Source organism: Dysidea avara, chromosome 5, assembly GCF_963678975.1.
Source record: "Dysidea avara chromosome 5, odDysAvar1.4, whole genome shotgun sequence".
Lineage (NCBI taxonomy): Eukaryota > Metazoa > Porifera > Demospongiae > Dictyoceratida > Dysideidae > Dysidea > Dysidea avara.
Genome location: NC_089276.1, coordinates 4,205,604 through 4,228,136, shown reverse-complemented (window position 1 = coordinate 4,228,136; position 22,533 = coordinate 4,205,604). Strand labels below are relative to the sequence as shown.

Below are 22,533 nucleotides of genomic sequence, written 5' to 3'. Positions count from 1 at the left end.
TGAAGCGTAATGGATACTTCACTTTTCAGACGATAATTGATATAACTGGGGTGTGTGGCACCATTTCTTTCTTTCGGTATGTGTGGATTACAGGGGTGTTTTTCGAACAGTTCTTGATTCATAATGCTGTGTAACGGGTTGAGCATAGCTGACAATGAATACTTCACTTTTCAGACAATAATTGATATAGCTGGGGCATGCTGTGCCATTTCAGATGCGGTATGCATGGGTTCACCAGTCATAATAATTATTTACAAAAAAAGCTAGCAATCAAGTACATAAAAATTTTTGGAATTTTCAACTAGAATAGGGACCATAGCACATCAATAAAAGTACTGAAACAAGCTGGAGTAGTGCGCAATATTGAATCACAGTAAAACAATAAGAAGTGTTATATCCCTACTGTGCTCCAAGATACCATATTGGAAATGCACAGTAGGGATATAACACTTATTGTTTTACGATGATTTAATATCATGCTTGTTTCAGTACTTTTTATTGATGTGTCATTGTCCCTACTCTAGTTGAAAATTCCAAAAAATTTTGTGTACTTGTGTTAAATTGGGATGACATTTTTGAATTTGTGGTTTCTCACAGATTGTCTATGTGATTGCCCAGAAAGGGCATTTGTTGCCCCTTTCTATAGATAATGTATGGGAAACTTATATTGTCACATCTCATAACTTATATATGCTACCCTTTTAGAACTTGGGTGTGCTGGAAGTAAGAACTTTACTTGATACCATCAATCTGCTGCAGATCCTTTCTTAGCTTAATCACAACCTGAAACTTACTCATTACTTCACAGCATAGAAAATAGCTGGTAACCCATCTGATCTGTCTTTGCCACCAGCATGTAAGATATTAAAGTGCTGTCGTTTACCCGATGGCTTGCTGTATATAAATTAACAGAGTTTCAAAGAAATTATACAACCAATTTGACTCCTCCTATAGTCTTCCCAGTAATCGTATCAGCCTCTACCCAGGCTCTGGACCTTCAGTCATGCACATTAGCTCAAGTCTCATCCAAGTATACCACTAGTCTTCCTTTAGTTGTTCTGTACTGTATTCATCTTAAATAATTATGACACTGATTGCTGCTCATAGTATACCCTTCACAGTATATACTAGAATGAAGGATCGTTTGTCTTCATGCAACACTAATCAGCCAGAGAAATATTTTGTATGACTAAGTAGTGTAATAGTTGGTGTCTAGCTAACTTGAGTACTAAGGAGCAGCATCGTAGTTTTGCATGATAAATGGAGATACTCTAATAAAACTATCACATAGGTAAAATATCATGGCAAGCAGATATGGAACATTGCAACTGTACAGCATAGCAAGCACACATAGTATTAGTACAAGCATTGCAACAGTGTGCTATGGAAATGAAAACCATAAAACATTTGGCATAAGTAACAAACAACACAGTGGCACTACAGTAATCTATTATGCTGGAATAATAGGTAGTGAAAAGAATTAACCAGAATAATCAGATGAGTTCTTAGAATGATTGGTGTAAAATTGTAAATTTTATTTGAAGTGCAATGCAAAAACTTTTTTTAAGTACATCCCTGAAATGGTACAAGTGTAAAATTTTAAAAGATTGAGATATTCTAATAGAGCAGTCACTTAATCTAATAAAGCAATCAACCTTGAGTCCATAATTCTAATATAGCCGCCACTTGTTTGACAACCCTGCTTATATTTGGCCAGATTTTTGGGAATGATCTTGAGAATAGCAGGTGAAAGAAAAGAATTTCTAGAAAAAAAGATTTTTGAACGTAATAGACTTAAGACAGTATGTGCAGCAGAAGCAGTGATAAAGGCAAACAACAAGTTTTTGGCATAAACAGTTTAGAGGCATGTATATGGAAAGTGTATATAGCCTCCACAAACACATTGCACAGGTATTTTTTTAGTATGGTGTTACAGATGGCTACACAGCTAAACGATACTACAACATGGCATACTATAGAATATTCTTATGACATTGTGAATGCTTGCTATAAAGTTGCATCGATGTCACTGTGGACAAGTACATGGACTGACAGATTGTTATCAATAAATCACCTACTGTATTATCTAGTCCTTGTTATATTAGAAACACCATTATTGCACTACAACTGCTGATGCCGTTCTCACGAAGCTAGTCGTGGGTGCACTAATTTAATAATTGGGACATTTGTAGAAAACATGTACTAGACTAGTTGAGCTAAGGGTGTGATACATGGCTATTCCCAGCAACTTAATTGTGAGTGAACAGTAGTGAATGACTTGCAGCTAGCTATAGACAATTAGACATACTATTCAGGGCTGTAGTACAAGACTATGTAAATATCAATACTTGCTTGTTGATCCATATGGTGGGTAACATACTAGCTCTTTCAAATAATAATTCTGGTACGGTCATCCGTTATTACATCAAGAATAATTGGCATGGTGTACTGACAATCCATATAAGAGCATACACCATTACATGAACAATAATCAGGGGCACACAAAAGATAATCAGTGTGGTTTACTAACACTTTACAAAGAGCTGGTAAGTCATCCACCTGATAACTATTGGTGCAATTGGCTGACACCCGATATAAGGTTAGTATGGTCATTGAACAATAGTAGGGGTGGTTTGCAAGTGGTCTGGAACAAGTCATCCATTACACAAAGAATAATTGGTATGGTCATTGACAACAAAAGCTGTTCACAGAGTGAAAGCAATAATAAATTGGAACAGGCTGAAAATCTGCAGTCAACAGAATTAAGGCTTGTAATTAAGGAATGACATCTTAGAGGTGTCGTGTGCCGAAACCAGCACCACTATTATTGTCACCACCTGGACTGAAAACATAGTAGTATTTTATTCGTTGTGTATTAAGCTGGCAGTAAAGTAATTATGTAAAGTCACATAATTTCTATTAAGTAAGTACTTGTTTTCACCTACACGCTTAAGTAACTTGTGCTCTAGTGAAGGAATCCTACAAGAATTTGTGTCCAAACAACCTAACACCTACGATTTTCTGTGGTATAGCATGACTTTCTTTTCAAGGATATACGTGACATGAATTATAGCCTACTTTGTCACAATGAAACAATGTAGCGTTTAACCGTTCGAGTTATAAACGTCTCTAATACCGTATAGCTGGTAATTTTCGAAAGGTTTTTATTTTTGGATATTTCGAAGAGGCCCTTCTCTTCAAAAATAAATTCCCGCACGTCCGGTTCTTCAAAAATAAATTCCCACAAGTGAAAGCAGCGATCCAACCTTTGGTGATTCGCTTGCGTATTCCTCGAGTTTTAGCTCAGTATTACTGATGATAATGGATAAACTGTATCATTACTGTGCCAATAACCAGAAAACAGGCGATCCAAATGGGAATTGATGCCATCTGCTCTAGAATCAGTATGGTAGATAGCAAGCTATGATCGAGCCAGTGAATTTACTCCACTCGAGACTCCCTCAGTCTTCTCTCCAGTACACAGGGATGGGATTATTCCATCAGTAAGTCAGATTTTGGCAAACATTCACGCATCTTCATATTTTGTGACACAAATTTCTGTTTGTTTGAAATCCATCCGGATTTCGAAATATGCACTCTTCGAAATTAAAATCCTTCGAAATTCAGATTTTGCTTCTTGTGTGAAATTTTCTGTTTCGAAACTAACCAGCTATACGGTAATTTTATGTATAAGGAGCATAACAGTAAGAGAAATACATGTTTGTTGCTTCAGCATAGGATAGAGCACCCTAGAAGCAAAATCAAGAAAAATTTCTCTGTAACCTTTTATTTTAAGACACACTTTCCCAATGCCTGTGCCAAATTTTGCGCATAATTTTGAAGATATTGGCTGAGTATTGAGACCATTTAATTGGCTGACAAAGGTGTGCTCTGTATAGCACTAATCATGGGACTAATCAAGGCTTCACATTATTACTTGAGTGCCACTTTTAATTATTTTATTTGATTCATGATGATTCCAATTGTACCAAAATATTTATATTTTACCCAAAAGATTTGTATTTGGAATTTTAGACTGCAAAATTACAATAGTTGATTGTTAATATTCTATGATGTCATCAGAAGTAATTGCTTGGGCAACGTGTGAATGCAGATTTCTGCATACCAATATCAACCATTGAGCAGACCATGGAACAAGACCTTATTGTTACATAAAACATATAGTGTGTTGATGCAGCCTAGTAAATAGTCCTCCCCAAGTTTAATAATGCCTTGCTGCGAAAATGACAGTAATTTTGTGTCGTTTTTATTACACTGTCTCCTTAGAGTGGAGAGGATAATTCAGTAAATCGCAATGTTTCAAAAATTACCCTCATAGCTGCTTGTCAATATATTTCAGTTTATTTTAGGGCATTAACTGGCCTTGATTTTGCTTGACTACACACTACCAAATATAGTCACGCAGGAAGCTGCATTTGGTCTTTTTTTACGATAAGCTTTGGAAATCATTACCCTAAACAGTAGCACTATCATACGTAAGAAAATAGTATTTATTATTTGTGTTGTATTTTGAAAAGCATTTGTTGTATTATACAGTGCAACTTCCTGATATTGCTACTCAACCATCACCACAAAGTGTTGACCTCACACAGACTGCCACATTCACATGTTCTGCTACTGGTTATAATGTCCAGTATGAATGGAGAATTGGATCAGGATCATTTCCTAGTAAAGTGACTGGTATAAACACCACTACCCTGGTGATCTCAGATGTGAGATCATCTGATGATAACATGTACACTTGTGTGGCAAGTACTGAAGGAGGTAGTGTTACATCAGATGCTGCTTTAACAGTTACCGGTATGACTATGATGATGTTGTTAGGTGGTAGTGTGAATGTTGTGTTGGTGGTACAGGTCTACCAGAGGTGACTGTGATGTCATCCAGTCAGAGTGTAGAGGTGACACACACTGCCATGTTCACTACCACAGTGAGTGGTGTAGGAGTGGAGAACTTCATGTACCAGTGGAGACACAATGGAACAAACATTACTGATGAGATTAATGATACTCTCATCATCACTAATGTGATGACAAGTGACATTGGAGAATATGAATGTATAGTTACTAATGAGTATGGAGATAGTGATGTGTCTTCAGTATCACTGACTGTTACAGGTATGATATAGTTTTGTAGATCATTTTCACATGGTATGGTGGTAGCAGTAGGTCTTTCCTATATGTAGTAGCGTAGTATTGTAGTCTACAGGGTATACATATTAATGCTATTTTGCTATTCTCTCAATAAATTAACTATAATACTTAGTAGTTAATGTACACATAAAATATATTTGTGTGACATTGTATATTTCCTCTATAGTTACTCCTCCGTTAATAACACTACATCCAATGGGTGATGCTTTTTCATTACTCACTAATAACTTTAACTTTTCACTAACTTGTGAGGCAGATGGAGTAACATCATATAATTGGGAGAGGCAGAGTGGTAGTATTCCATCTGGTGCTACTGGAGTGAACACTACTACTCTCACTATTATTAACCTAACACCAGAAGATGCTGGTAACTACCGATGTGTAGCTACTAATGCTAGTGGGAGTAGTGAATCAAACTATGCTATACTGACTATTAATGGTGAGATCATAACATATCTTGTGGTTCATAAATCAAAATACTTTTATACTAGTGATTCCTCCAAACATTACTCAACAGCCAATGGATACAATGGTTCCAGTAACTACAATTGCAATGTTTACATGCACTGGTCAAGGATATGGAGATGTAATTGTTACTTGGGAAAAGATACATCTTAATAATGATACAGATAGTCCAATATCAAATGATGCTACTTTTGATAACACCACAGAACCAGATCGTGTTACTAGTACACTAACTATACCTAATGTAGTACATAATGATAGGGGTAGATATCGTTGTGTTTTTAATAACAGTGAAGGTGAAACTAATAGTGAATATGCAAGGCTGACTATAGGAAGTAAGTAATAATTGAGAACCATTGTAAAGTGTTTACATGTTTCTATTTCAGTTCCTCCTCCTGTGATCATGTCCCATCCAATGAACATTACAATAGACAATGGATCAGATGTAACTCTTAACTGTGTGTCATTCAGTTATGCACCAGTTAGTTTCACTTGGGAGAGAAACAATTCAGTAGTAAACAATGTTAATGAGAAAACAGTTATCACTGACAGTGATGACAGTATCAATACTTATTCCACCACACTGATGATACTGGATGTACAATCAGTAGATGATGATGAGTATGTGTGTAATGCTACAAATGAGAGAGGATTTGTGCTCTCATATGTCGCCACTTTATCAGTAATAGGTAAGCAAATTATGTATAGTTTACTGGAAATGATAGTTGAGTAAGTGTTTTAAAATTGTATGGCATGCATTTAGTAATTACAGAACCATCAGTGCCTATTTCTTGTACAGAAATCTTATTTTGATATTTACAGTGATATCTACCATGTTGAGCAGTTTCCAACATATTCACTCTTTTAGATAAATAGGTTCTAATGGTAATGAAATCAAAAGACATGACTGTTACAACTAAAATGTCAGACACTGTGTTGACACTATCATCAATTCAACTGTTTCATTACCACCACCTTTTGATTTCACCACTTTCAACCCTGCCTATTTTGAAGTCAACCATGGCAACAGCAGACCTGGGGGACCAAGGACCAGGTACTTGCAACAACTCGAAGTTTTATATTGTATTATTCACAGCGTTGTACACTATTACTGCTTTCCCATGATGATCTAAGTCTAACTTTAATCTTTTAGGAAGCAGCAATAAGGTACAAGCTTTGGTTTTTTCATCTTACAAAAACAGGTTCAGTGTTTGGTGACGAATTAGTGATGATTATTTTTATAATATATCCATATAAAACACCTCTATTATTGGACAGTGGACCCGAGGGGATCTAATTCTTCTCGGAATTTTATAATACTCTATACTCATTCTAGGTACCTCTGTAACAGGGGCATGAGGTTAGTCCGATGCTGCCACAGGGTATCCAAAGTATAACAGGAGCTTTCTTAAGTACAGGGTGACAGTAACTAATGATAGAGTACTATGGACAACTTGAGTTATCCATAGCATGTGCCTTGGCTATCTTGGGGGCTACCACCAATATAAAGTTACTTAGTAACTAAAGATACTATGGACAACTTGAGTTGTACATAGTACGTACCATGGCTATCTTGGGGGCTACCACCAATATAAAGTTACTTAGTAACTAAAGATACTATGGACAACTTGAGTTGTACATAGTACGTACCATGGTTATCTGAGGGGGCTACCACCAATATAAAGTTACTTAGTAACTAAAGATACTATGGACAACTTGAGTTGTACATAGTACGTACCATGGTTATCTGAGGGGACTACCATCAATATAAAGTTATTTAGTAACTAAAGATACTATGGACAACTTGAGTTGTACATAGTACGTACCATGGCTATCTTTGGGGCTACCACCAATATTAAGTTACTTAGTAACTAAAGATCTAATCCAAAACAGCCAAGCTGTAAAAAAAGTGTGCGGCCCTCAGAAAGGCTATGGTGAAAAAAGATGTGAAATCCAAGGTGGCGGCCAAGAAATGGCTGTGATGGTAGGTTAGTGGTAAAAATTTTAATAATGACAATTCAGGTGAATTTTTGTGCCGCTTCACAAAAATTCACCTGAATTGTCGTTATTAAAATTTTTACCACTAACCTACCATCACAGCCATTTCTTGGCCGCCACCTTGGATTTCACATCTTTTTTCACCATAGCCTTTCTGAGGGCCGCACACTTTTTTTACAGCTTGGCTGTTTTGGATTAGATTTCATTTCTTTTTGTATTTGTATACCCCAAAGCCGGCCTATGGCCAGCTTTGGGACTTTTTTAACCTATGTTTTTTTCTTTACTACAGGAAGAAGAAAAGATGAAGTAGATGTACTTTAAATATTTTATCAGTAAATGTACAAATTATATATACTGTATAATACATATGTGACCGGATTTGCGAAAAGGGGTCCAATTTGCCAACTTTGACAATTGATAACTTCAGATTGGAAAGAGCTATTGCCTTGATATTTGGGCAGTGGTGAGCACCACTATAGCTGAATACATGGTGAAATGTTCAGGTTAATAATTATGTTACTTGAACACTGAGTTATGGTCTCCAACATTTACGGAATTGGATGTGTGTGGAAGACCCCTTTTCGCAAATCCGGTCACATATATTGATTACAGAAATCTCCATGGTGGTTTCTTTGTAACTGAACACTCTACAAGGTGACTTCTTCTAATTGCTCTCTCTACAGGGTGAATTGTTTGTAGCTGAACGATCTACAAGGTAACTTCTTCTAGCTGATCTCTCTACAGGTGATGTGTTTGTAGCTGAATTTTGTATAGGTGATTTGTTTGCAGCTGAGCTCTTTACAGAATGGTTTCTTTGTAGCTGAACTCTCTAAAAGGTAACTTCTTCTAACTGATCTTTCTACAGGGCAATTTGTTTCTGGCAGAATTTTCTACAGGGTGATTTCTTTGCAGCTGAACTCTCTACATGGTGGTTTCTTTGTAGCTGAACTCTCTACAAGGTAATTTCTTCTAGCTGATCTCTCTACAGGGAGATTTGTTTGTAGCTGAACTATCTACAAGGTAACTTCTTATAGCTGATCTCTACAGGGTGATTTGTTCGTAGTTGAATTCTGTACAGGTGATTTGTTTGCAGCTGAGCTCTTTACAAAATGGTTTCTTTGTAGCTGAACTTTCTCCAAGGTAAGTTCTTCTAACTGATCTTTCTACAGGGTGATTTGTTTGTAGCTGAACTATCTACAAGGTAATTTCTTCTAGCTGATCTCTCTACAGGGCGATTTGTTTGTAGCTGAATTCTGTACAAGTGATTTGTTTGCAGCTGAGCTCTTTACAGAATAGTTTCTTTGTAGCTGAACTCTCTACAGGGTGATTTGTTTGTAGCTGAACTATCTACAAGGTAATTTCTTCTAGCTGATCTCTCTACAGGGCGATTTGTTTGTAGCTGAATTCTGTACAAGTGATTTGTTTGCAGCTGAGCTCTTTACAGAATAGTTTCTTTGTAGCTGAACTCTCTACAGGGTGATTTGTTTGTAGCTGAAATCCCTACAAGGTAACTTCTTCTAGCTGATCTCTCTACAGGGTGATTTGTTTGTAGCTGAACTCTCTACAGGTGATTTGTTTGTAGCTGAACTCTACAAGGCGATACTTCTAGGTGATTTCTCTACAGGATTCCTTGTTTCTAACTGAACTCTCAACAGGGTGATCTGTTCATAGCTGAACTTTCTACTGGGTGATTTGTTTGCAGCTGAACTCTCTAAATGGTGGTTTCTTTGTAGCTGAACTCTCTACAATGTGACTTCTTCTAGCTGAACTCTCTACAAGGTGACTTGTTTCTAGCTGATCTCTCTACAGGGTGACTTGTTTCTAGCTGAACTCTCTACAGGTGATTTGTTTGTAGCTGAACTCTCTACATGGTGGTTTCGTTGTAGCTGAACTCTCTACAAGGTAACTTCTTCTAGCTTATCTTTTTCACTGCATATTTGTTTGTAGCTGAGTTCTCTACAGGGTGATTTGTTTGCAGCTGAACTCTCTACATGGGAGTTTCATTGTAGCTGAACTCTCTACAATGTGACTTCTTCTAGCTGAACTCTCTACAGGGTGACTTGTTTCTAGCTGAACTCTCTACAGGTGATTTGTTTGCAGCTGAACTCTCTACATGGTGGTTTCTTTGTAGCTGAACTCTCTACAAGGTAACTTCTTCTAGCCGATCTTTGTACAAGGTGATTGAGTTTTTTGCAGCTGAACTCTTTACATGGTGGTTGCTTTGTAGCTGAACTCTCTAAAAGGTGACTTCTTCTAGCTGAACTCTCTACAGGATGATTTGTTTGCAGCTGGATTCTCTACGTGGTAGTTTCTTTGTAGCTGAACTCTCTACAATGTGACTTCTTCTAGCTGAACTCTCTACAGGGTGACTTGTTTCTAGCTGATCTCTCTACAGGGTGACTTGTTTCTAGCTGAATTCTCTACAGGTGATTTGTTTGCAGCTGAACTCTCTACATGGTGGTTTCTTTGTAGCTGAACTCTCTACAAGGTAACTTCTTCTAGCTGATCTTTCTACAGGGTGATTTGTTTGTAGCTGAATTCTCTACAGGGTGATTTATTTGCAGCTTAACTCTCTACAAGGTGACTTCTTCTAGCTGAACTCTCTACAGAGTGATTGATTTTTTTTGCAGCTGAACTCTCTACATGGTGGTTTCTTTGTAACTTAACTCTCTACAGGGTGATTTGTTTGTAGCTGAACTTTCTACAGGGTGATCTGTTCATAGCTGAACTCCCTATAAAGTAACTTCTTCTAGCTAATCTTTCTACAGGGCGATTTGTTTGTAGCTGAGTTCTCTACAGGGTGATTTGTTTGCAGCTGAACTCTACATGGTAGCTTCTTTGTAGCTCTACAATGTTACTTCTTCTAGCTGAACTCTCTACAAGGTGACTTGTTTCTAGCTGATCTCTCTACAGGGTGACTTGTTTCTAGCTGAACTCTCTACAGGTGATTTGTTTGCAGCTGAACTCTCTACATGATTGTTTCTTTGTAGCTGAACTCTCTACAAGGTAATTTCTTCTAGCTGATCTCTCTACAGGCCGATTTGTTTGTAGCTGAACTCTCTACATGATGGTTTCTTTGTAGCTGAACTCTCTACAAGGTGATTTCTTCTATAGCTGATCTTTCTACAGGGTGATTTGTTTGTAGTTAAACTCTCTACACGATAGATTCTTTGTAGCTGAACTCTCTACAAGGTGATTTCTTCTATAGCTGATCTTTCTACAGGGTGATTTGTTTGTACCTGAACTATCTACATGATGGTTTCTTTGTAGCTGAACTCTCTACAAGGTAACTTCTTCTAGCTGATCTCTCTACAGGACAATTTGTTTGTACCTGAACTCTCACATGATTGTTTCTTTGAAGCTGAACTCTCTACGAGGTGATTTCTTCTAGCTGATCTTTCTACAGGGTGATTTGTTTGTAGCAGAACTCTCTACAAGGAAACTTCTTCTAGCTGATCTCTCTACAGGGAGATTTGTTTGTAGCTGAACTCTCTATACATGATTTGTTTGCGGCTGAATTCTCTACATGATGGTTTCTTTGTAGCTGAACTCTCTACAAGGTAACTTCTTCTAGCTGATCTCTTTACAGGGTGAATTGTTTGTAGCAGAACGATCTACAAGGTAACTTCTTCTTACTTATCTCTCTACAGGGTGATTTGTTTGTAGCTGAACTTTTTACAAGGAAACCTCTTTTAACTGAGCTCTGTACAGGGTGAATTGTTTGTAGCTGAACTATCTACAAGGTAACTTCTTCTAGCTGATCTCTCTACAGGATGATTTGTTTGTAGCTGAACTATCTACAAGGTAACTTCTTCTAGCTGATCTCTCTACAGGGTGATTTGTTTGTAGCTGAATTCTGTATAGGTGATTTGTTTGCAGCTGAGCTCTTTACAGAATGGTTTCTTTGTAGCTGAACTCTCTACAAGGTAACTTCTTCTAGCTGATGTATCTACAGGGTCACTAGTTTGTAGCTGAATTCTCTACATGGTGGTTTCTTTGTAACTGAACTATCTACAAGGTGACATCTTCTAGCTGATCTTTCAACAGGGTGATTTGTTTGTATTTGAACTCTCTACAAGAAATCTTCTTCTAACTGATGTTTTAACAGGGTGAATTGTTTGTAGCTGAACTCTCTACAGGGTGATTTGTTTGTAGCTGATCTCTATACAGGTTACTTATTTCTAACTGATCTCTTTAATTCTGTTCAGGGTGACTGCTCTATTAGGATGACTGCTCTATTAGAGTATCTCGATCTCGCACTTGCTACACCAAGTTGGATTTCGTGTTATAACTCCGTGGATTTAAGTCTGATTCTTCTACACCATTGAAGAGCCTTTCTAAGATGATAACTCCATCTGTACAGCGATTTTGAAAGCATTACCCCAAGCGGTTTACCTGGTAGGCGTGGCAAGCATAATAATAATAATAATAATAAAATAAAAATATTAAAAATTAGCTAATCTCGATTGCGTAATTGTTACACACTGTTGATTTTTTCGCTGTATCTTCCTGGTTTTTAGCTCGATTTCTTTCAAACCACAAAAGGTTTGAGGTTCAATAGTTAACCTATTCACCCACCGATTTTCAGCTTCTTCCCATACGCGGTTTACCCTGTAGGCGTGACAACATATTGGTGTTATTTTTCGTGCATAATCGCTCATAACTCTTTGTCTGTTTATGGTATTCCAGCCAAAGTTGGTACCAAGATGCGCCTTTATACCCCCCTTCTGTGTGCCAAATTTCAAGGCAATCGGATAACGCGTTCGAGTTTTATAGCAGTTTTTGTAAGTGTGCGACAAGAAAAAGAAAAATAAGAAGAAGAAGAAGAAGAAGAAGAAGAAGAAAAAAAAAACGAAGAAACTCAGCCAATTTTTGAAGTCGCATATCTCGGGAACGCGCGAAGCGATTTCGCTCAAATTTGGAATGTAGAGTGCTGCAGTTGGGGGGCATGTCCACAGCAAAAATCGTCTTGTTTCATCAAGGAAGCACAGAGCTACGGAGGTGCGAAAATTGCGTTTTCTTTCTTCCTGTCAATATACTCACGGGTGTTACGCGCCGGCTTCTTGGGCCGCACGACACACTACCGTGTGTCTTGATACTATGGACAACTTAAGTTGTACATAGTACGTACCATGGCTATCTTGGGGGCTACCACCAATATAAAGCTACTTAGTAACTAAAGATACTATGGACAACTTGAGTTGTACATAGTACGTACCATGGTTATCTGAGGGGACTACCATCAATATAAAGTTATTTAGTAACTAAAGATACTATGGACAACTTGAGTTGTACATAGTACGTACCATGGTTATCTGAGGGGACTACCATCAATATAAAGTTATTTAGTAACTAAAGATACTATGGACAACTTGAGTTGTACATAGTACGTACCATGGCTATCTTGGGGGCTACCACCATTATTAAGTTACTTTGTAACTAAAGATACTATGGACACCTTGAGTTGTACATAGTACGTATCATGGCTATCTGGGGGGCTACCACCAATATTAAGTTACTTAATAACTAAAGATACTATGGACAACTTGAGTTGTAGATAGTATATACCTTAGGGCTACCACCTGGTATAAAGTTACTAAGGACAGCATAAGTTATCCATGGTATGGGCCACTCTTGACTTTGTGGGTTGTAGAACAAATATCTACCAAATTTAAAATTGATCCTAGTCTAATGAGCGATTCTTCTTTTCAAACATTATCTTCTCTCGTGGTTTCAAGGACCACTGGAATTAAAATATATCTAATTTTCTCTACCAAACATTGGAGGACATTACACAGCATAATAGCAGTCCTAACTAACTGGCTGACCTCCATCATTTGTAGGGTTGCAACAAATATCAGTTCGTTCGATATTGGTGAGAATTTTTTGTATCCAGATTCTAAATTTATCATTCGGATATTCGTTTAGTACATTACAAGTGTGTACAAAGGAACTAACTTCAGGTTACTGACGTTTCCCATACTGGGAGAGTAGGGCTTAACATTGCTAGGTGCATAACTTTATAATTTACACTGGGAATAAATCATCAAATTTTGACTATCACAGACACGGTTATAAATTTAAAAGATTTTCCTGAGTTGAACAGTTTCTGAAGTGTTAACTTAATGAAGCAATTAATTAATTGGATGCAAAAACCTCCACCAATGGTCTAGTCAGCTAATAAAAGCTAAGGGTCGGAAAAAGTAGTAAGATCGTGGGACATTAGAAAAAGCTGAATTGAACACTGAAACCAAGAGTTCATAATATAAAGAGGGAGGGAGAGTGTCCAACGCTGTATTACCTGGTCAAAACACACTGCATTCAAAGATTGCATCATATCCTGAATATTTCAGTATAATTCCATACAAATTCGTCACCTAGCTTCACCTACTGAAGAGCGTTGATAGGTGTTGATTTATCAAAGGGAAGTATTCTTAGTGCTTTGCTTTAATAGAATTAACACCCTTTCAGTAGTGATTTAATAAGTTTTGGTGCTGATAGTCATTGCGCAATCTTTGAACGCAGTGTGTTTTGACCAGGTAATACAGTGTTGGATACTCTCCCTCCCTCTATATATTATGCTCCCTCACCATACTATTACCCTTACCACCCACCCACAACACCTTGGGTTGTGCGCCACCAAGCGTGGGCTACTGTTTATCACAACTAACACTTACAACCACATACAGCAACTGCCTATGCACGTACAAGAGGAGAGTGGTGGCTTAGCCACAACTAATAATAATAACAACAGAAATAATAAATTCGGAACTGCCCTGCCCAAGACAGCCCCAGGAAAAAACCTGACAGGCTTTTACTTTTTTTTTTTTTTTTTTTTTTTGCCCATCAGGAAAAACCCCAAATTAGCTCCACTCTCGTGTAATCATGTATGCACATCAGTTAAAAAAAAAAAAGGAAGGAAAACTCTTCAATGCCTGCCTTCAGAAACTCTATCTGCAGGGATAGTCAAGAGAACAATGTTCATAAGTACATGGTATATATATATAACGATTACACAGGGGGGGGTGGGAGGGTACCCCACTTGTCCAAACACGTGGCGTAGAATGAGCCATCACACCCCATACCAACCTTATAAATACCACTTGTCACGTGAGAAGGCTCACGTGACCACCAATAGTATTCGTGTGGGAGCTTATTTTCTGTCTAATTCAGTACCTTCAACCAACAGAAAATACACCTCCCTCACCATACTATTACCCTTACCACCCACCCACAACACCTTGGGTTGTGCGCCACCAAGCGTGGGCTACTGTTTATCACAACTAACACTCTAGGGTGACAAAGATAGCGTAGTACAATTTACACCTTACATTATAAGCCAAGCTGCTTGGTGACAGTCAGCCTCTGCTCTAATGAGTCCTCGATATAGCCGTCCTTAGCGTTCTCAGATTTCCACCTGCCATGCCTCTTAAACAGCCTGTCAGGAACTCCTGCATTGGCAGCCTGGGTAGCTCCCCCAGCTCTCATGCTATGCAATCCGAAGTCACTTGGATTGTAGCCCAGCTCTGCCAGCTTCTTTTTGAAAAGCTCATTGAGACAGGTATAACTAATGCTGCCTGATTCACGTAACTTGTCCCCTGACTTGACTTTACAGATTGGGCGAAATAGAAATCTTTGGTCCTCCCACCCCATCTGGGTCCTCGTCATATATTGTTCCAGCTTTCCAACTGGACAAGTATCCGCTCTGGATCTGGCAATGATGACCTCGTAGCCCTTCCTCAGCTGATCTGTCTTACTACGTGGCAAGCGTAGGGTCATGTACTCATCTTGGACAGAAATTTCACAAGATCGGAGCTTCACTAGCTCGTCAAATCGTAAAAATCCTGCAAATGACAATAAGCACGCAGTCACAAGTCAGATAAAGTGCCACTCAGCTCAGCATCTTTGACCATCTTCTGCAAAATGTCAACTTTCATAGGGGCTTTCTTGCTGACTGGTTTTGCCAATAATCTCCGGATACTGTCCAGAATGGCTCTGACAAAAGGGGACGATGTAGGGGAACTGACGCCTGCTGTGCAATGCACCCATGCCAGTGAGTTACATGCCTCCTCCACTGCTGACTTAGAGGCAACTGTGTCAGCCAAATGTTGCAGGTAGAGGCTCACATGGTGTTCCTTGGCTGGCATCACTGGCAGGCCATACTTTAGGGCCCACTGCTTCCATCGTTTGTATGCCGCAAGGTATTTCCTCACTGTGGAATCTGCTCTACTGTGCATCACAGTTTGTGGGAGCTTCCCTGCCAGCTCCTGGAGCTCTGGGTCCTCCATATCCTTCACTGCCGACCAAACCCCTTGTGAGAATAACTCTACAGAACCAACAAAACCATACAGTTATGTAGCTCCGCTTACCGGCTTATTAATCTCCCTATGTTGCCCCGTGCTTAGGACCCCTGCTGGCACTTCTGCCATCCTTAGATCCCCGTTGACCGGGTTGGGTCTTATTGAACAGTCCTCCCATACTGGCTGCAACCTCTCTTGGGTCATACTCAACAGTCCTTTAGACTGTGACCGCACTAGGGTCATACTCAACAGTCCTCTAGACTGCGACCACACTAGGGTCATACTCAAAGTCCTCTGGGCTGCGACCACACTTGGGTCGTACTCAACAGTCCTCTAGACTGTGACCACACTTGGGTCATACTCAACAGTCCTCTAGACTGCGACCGCACTTGGGTCATACTCAACAGTCCTCTAGACTGCGACCACACTTGGGTCATACTCAACAGTCCTCTAGACTGCGACCACACTCGGGTCATACTCAACCGTCCTGCCCGCTTTTGGGTCCTACTCAATAGTTCCTAGACTGTGATCCCTTGAGGTAACATATCGGAAATTTGGACTAAGTACACCTTTCCATAATTTTAAGTACGGAAACTTAAACGCAAGGCCCAAACCTTTGTATTGGGGGTACCCTTAAATAACAAGGACCCCGAGTGACCTGGGAGGAATAGGTGATTTATTCTGGGGAGCTCCCGTATCTCTACTACAAAACTTGCCGGGTGGTTTTCACTGGGGAACAACAAGGGCCAGAAAGGGGCGGAGGGCCATTGGGGAATGATCAAGGTACCTGAAGCCATACATGCCCTGGCGTGTCCCAGTAAACAGGGAACCAAGAACAGAGGAGGGCACCACCAGTTGTTTTCACTGCCCCAGTCGCACGTGAAAGTGTCAATGGCTTCCGCGCCCGGGCACCAATAGCGGGAGTTGAAACGGGGAAGTTGAGTGTTGTACTCATCAGCAAACCTATCTACTGTGTGAGGCCCCCACAAGGCATCCAACTCGCTGAACACCATTGGGTTAAGCATCCAGTCATCGTGATCCACTATCCTACTTATGTAATCAGCAATTTGGTTGCCCTCCCTGGGGATCCACTCTGGTTCCAGGCGAATCCTCCCCTTCACCGAAGTATCGAAAATTGCTAGGGCTTCTTGTTGGAGGGCAGGTTTCTTACTCCCATGCAACACAATTCTCACCACATTTTGGTTGTCTGTAAACCAACGGACCCTTTCGTTTTGTAATTTTTGCTCAAAGGACTCCAATACCAGTCTAACTGCCCTCAACTCTCTCCATGTTGAACTCTGCATGGCCTCTTCTTTAGACCATTGACCATTTGCTATCTGCCCCCCATGCTCCACTGTATAGCCGCCGTGACCAGTATTACTGGCATCAGAGTAAACCACCCTGACCGCTGAGGGCTTAGGCCACAGGTCTAGCCCATTAAACTGGCTGATGTTGTTCCGCCAGAACTGGATTTCTGCTTTTGCGTCTTGTGATAGGGCCAACTGTTGGCACCATGATCCCCTGGAATTTAGTGTAGCATACAAGCTGCGCGTCATTAAGCGGGTTACTGGCCCTAGAGCAAGAGACATTGACACTATTTTTCCTATTAGGCTGGCCAAAACTTTGGTGGGAATAAACTGTCTATGGTTTAGGGACTCCAACAACTCACAAAGGCGTGCTAATTTTGTCTTCGGAATAAGGAGCTGTTCCTCCTGCATGTTTAATTCAAAGCCCAGCCAAACTAGCTGCTGCACAGGGTTCCTCTGAGATTTTTGCTCATTAGCTATAAAACCAGCACTAGCTAGGTCTTGCCTCACTCTTCCGCTAGCTTGATTAGCCTTGTCCAGCCCTTCGGCAGCCACTATACCATCATCTAGGTATAAAACCACTCTCATGCCTTGACCCCTCCAGTATCCTACTAAGGGTCTTAGCAACTTTGTGAATGCGTAACAGGCAGAGGATAGCCCAAACGGCAAAACTGTAAAAACAAAATAGGATTGTTCCCCATGTAAGTCCCATGCGAACCCTAGATAGCATTGGTGGGGCTCAAATACATCCTGGTGATGGTATCCTGACTTCAGGTCAAATTTGAACAGATAGTCACCCCTGTTGAGCATCAGCATAGCGGTTCTCAGGTCTTCATATTTAAAATGATCCTTACGTAAGTATTGATTTAAAACTCTGAGGTTAAGCACTAGCCTACATTTCCCTTCGTGGTTGGTCACAACTGATATTGGGCTACAGACAAAGGGTTTTTCTTTAACTTCTCTCATGCACCTATTAGCTAAAAGTTCCTTGATACTCTCTGTGACAAAGTTATGGTGATCTAAAGCCGAGCTGTGATTACTATGTTTGTATGGGGCCGGTGCATAGAGCAATGGAAGCTTGTACCCATCTCATATCCACTCCAGCACTGGGGCTGGAGCATGTAGGACCTCTGCCCAAAATTTGACACTTTTCCTAAGCCGTCCTTGAACATCTAAAACCTGTTGGTTGGCATCCTGTTGTTCCTCTGCTTCCCAGGATCTACTAAATTCCAATTCATTTGTTTCACACAGGTCAGATTTATCAATAGTAAAGCTTGCTGGGCTCAACAGGGTTCTGTTCTGACTACTTCCATCTACCAGAACCTCAATTGGCATGACCTCTTGGTCACCAGTGGACCCTGATACCCTTGCATTATCAACACCCTGAACACTTTGACTAACAGAACACTCTGAAGCACTGTCAACACATACATCTTGTGTGACCATATTATTGACACCTTGTGGCTGACAGGTCAGCTGTTCATCACAAGCAGTGAACACTAGATTGACCTCTTTTTCTACCTTGGGCACACTTCTGAGTTCTGTATCACCTGGCCCACACACATGTACATTACCCAAATCCTTCACAATTGAATCTATACTCAAAGGATACGGTCGTTGAATTTTGGTGCAGGCCCTTGCCAAATGACCATACTCATTACAATTGTAGCAGGGGCCCAGCAGCCTTGTCTTGGGGGGTGGTCCTCTGGGTTGCACATCCACTACTGGAGCCACCACTCTGCTGGAGCTTTCGGGTCTGCTACGCTTCCGAGGAGCGTTGTCTTGTGCATTCCTTCTCTTTTTGCTGTACCGCTCTTTCTTTGCTCTGTACAGCTTCTTCTCGTCCACCGAGTCGTCCGCCAGTTTGTCAGCCTCATATTCTGCGACCACCCCCCAATCCGAGCGATCCGCGATGCGGATGTGCTTTTGTCTGATCCGTATCGCCTCCTTACCCTTATCCAGCTCCTCTGTGGCCTTTTCAAGGAAATCTTTCTCCGCTTCCCTAGGCGTTACCTTCGCCAAGCTTCTCTTCGCGGCGTCCAAGTGGTCCTCGACTGGAATTGAAGGTGAACTGGGCCTCATTGCCTTTATGCTTGAAATCGTAAGCCTTCTTGTTGATCTTGGTCATCACTTCCTGCGAGCTAGTCGCTTGGCTGGCCTCCACCTCATGTTGCAGCTTGTCCAGCCTTGCCGAGAAATTCGCTTCAATTCCCTCCTTCGTGGAAGTGATGGCATTCATCAGTTGAGTGAATTGGTCGTCTTCTAGTGACATCGCTGCGACAGAATATAGAAAACAGTACCCCACTTGTCCAAACACGTGGCGTAGAATGAGTTATCACACTTTATACCAACCTTATAAATACCACTTGTCATGTGAGAAGGCTCACGTGACCACCAATAGTATTCGTGCGGGAGCTTATTTTCTGTCTAATTCAGTACCTTCAACCGACAGAAAATACACAACTCTTGCTGAAACTGAAAAGCTGAAATCATATAAAATGGCTGCTAATACATTGGTATCTTTTTGCAAGACCACCTCTTTACAGTGACCATGATGCCTAAAACTAAAACAGACAAGGTGTACTTCATGACTTCATAATTGTACAGCGATAACTATTATATCACAAAATTATGTTAAAAAATGTAACCACATTTTCTGTGGGATAAGAAGTGGGGCAAATTTAATGGCAGGGCTCCTTCAAGAGGATACAACTCAGCTTCTGGTGATTCATTCCACATGGAACTTACTCAGGACATAGAACAGAAGTTAGGAAAGATGATGGATGAAAAACATTTTTTGGCCATCAGGTTGGTTTTACCCAAGTTAAAAGGATATAATGGCTGTTTTGGACTGAACTTGTGGAAGCAGTTGTCACTAAACAGCACTTCAGTACGAAAGAACTATTGAACGTCAATTTGTGGATATTAACATTGTGGGGCTCTTCTATCATACTTTTCAAAGTGTCAAAATCCTTGTGCCCACACATTTTTTACTAGTTAGTAGTCGTAACTTTTCCAGCAAGGATCAAACTATCCTGCACTACTTAAATATCTGTTATACCACTCTTTTCCTTGTTCCTGATAACATGATTTTATTTAGAAAGACAGTCTCAACAAATCTGAGGTGACATAAACTCGTGGGCATACATTTTCTGCCACAAAGAAGTGATTATGTAACTTACTGTGACGTCAGGTATTACCGCTTTATTGTCAAACTTAAAGAACTGGCACACAGTACAGTGTAACCTCATTAATTGAAGGACTTATGAGCCCAGCATATGATCTTAGGTGTATAAGATCACTAGCATTAGTACCTTCCCTACGTGCAATGTTTTAATGCTCGAAACAGAGACCAAGCATTAAACATGTAGTATGTAGCTAGCATGCATGGTGATTGTTACTTTAAAAAACATGAGGTCTTCTTATGCAATCCTGCAAATATACTGAAATTAATGTTTTGTCTGTGTTTTTGACAGGAATGTAGCTCAATTACTCAGTGAGTCTTCCCTACCAGTGCCTTCAACATGTTGCAAAGAACAAACAAAAACATTGGTACCATATAGCCTCTATATTTTGAGGGGAAATTTTTGCTGATTTCGTGGTTTTGGGTGTTATCAGCGCAGTGGAGTAGCCAAGTGGGCACGTGCCCACCCAACTTTGAAATTTCCCTAGGAGAGCTGCGCCCACTCGCTTTTGTTGTTACGAACAAGAGACAAACAGTGCATACCTTGGTAGCATGATATTTTCGTTGTAAAACAGCAGTTGATATTGATATAAGCTCAATAATAATAATACATTACGTGATCCAAGTAGTTTCGGTGTTTTCTATTTACTGTACAGCATCACGTGATCCAAATTTTAGGCGGGAAGAGAAGAACACAAAGGAGGAATCTACTCGTATTTTTCACATCTGGAATATTGAATTGTGAGCAACAGCTATGGCACAGATGTTCTTTTGTTGGCAAGGTGAAGTGGCCTAAAGTGATAGACAAAAAATGGTGTTAAGTCGGTTGGAGGTGAAAAATTGCAATTAGTGGTTGAAATAAGCCATACAATTATCTCAAGAATCAGGCCGGAGTATAAAGAGTTGTGTACAAGTACAGATGAGTTAAAGGAGACCAAGACAAGGAGGCGTAATAAGTTAGTTTCAATTTCTAGCTTTTATATCATTCATGCAGTAGCATTAGACTAGTGAAATAAGCTGCAGGAGCAGCAGTGTAGTGTATTGTTACTACCTAGCTAGATACATTTATACACTTTTGAAACAGTTTTTAAATCAAATGTATGTAGAGTCCACTAGGGTTTTACCTTAACACTAAACTCTCAGGCCAAAACTTGCCGTGTAAGCAGCCTTCGGCAAAGAAACACGCAAACCCTTTACATACCTTTATAAAATGATCCACAACTCAATGGTGGTTGCTCCTATCAACTTGAAACGAATCTCCATCAGGTTATATATGTCTCACGTGATTAAACAGACAATTGAAACTAAACATGTGGCAAGAAGATCGATTCATGGAGTCACGCTTGGGCCATCCTTCAACGCTTCATAACAAGTAAGTCTTTGTAGTTAAAGTGTTCATGTAAACTTCTCCAAGTAGCCCAGTGAACAGACTTTCAACCAATGTTTATAGGTTTAGGCTGTAGGAGTCAAGTTACCTTATTTAAAGCTGCCATGTATGCATAAATACACATTTCCTAAAAGTTATATTTCTTTGAGATCTTCTTATTTATGAGGTTAACTACATGTAATTACATGCATGGCTACTACATTATTATGTACATAGCCTTGGACAGCTCTCCATAGGGCAAAATGGTTTGGTAAATTTTCAGTAGCTGGTCAATCCCTACATGAAAGTGGTACAGTGAAAAAAAATCAAGTCCATATCCTGAGCAGTATACTTGTCTGAAGGTATCAGTCTCAATTAGTCAGTCAGCAGAATGTTCTACTGAATAAGTTTGTTTATAAATTCATAGCAACTTATTGAAAACATTTCAGGTTGTACTGATGGCACTTTTGGGCTTGTTTATGCCTAGCCAATACTGCCAAGGCACCACAAAGGTATGGTGAGGCATGCTATTTTTGGTCAGAAAACCCAAAACCTTGTGATCCCTAATATACTGTGATACATCATAAAACTAGTATTTTTTTAAAAATTGATAATTTAAAAATGAAGTAGGGATCTATGCAATAAAAGTAGTGAAACAAGAGATGAATGATGGTATTACAGCATAGCTCGGTGGGAAAGTCCCTACTTTGGCATTGAGCAAAATTATAGTTATTAAATT

General features: G+C 39.8%; 1 protein-coding gene across 1 annotated transcript in view; it reads left to right on the top strand.

Moving 5' to 3' along the window:
* The window catches only part of LOC136255751 (tyrosine-protein phosphatase Lar-like), a 156,839-nt gene that overhangs the window by 93,467 nt on the left and 40,839 nt on the right, over positions 1-22,533 (top strand). Inside the window, exons 20-24 of the mRNA XM_066048627.1 lie at positions 4,558-4,821; positions 4,878-5,138; positions 5,341-5,613; positions 5,666-5,974; positions 6,026-6,328. Of these exons, the coding sequence (XP_065904699.1) occupies positions 4,558-4,821; positions 4,878-5,138; positions 5,341-5,613; positions 5,666-5,974; positions 6,026-6,328 (1,410 nt within the window). The remainder of the gene's footprint in view (positions 1-4,557; positions 4,822-4,877; positions 5,139-5,340; positions 5,614-5,665; positions 5,975-6,025; positions 6,329-22,533) is intronic.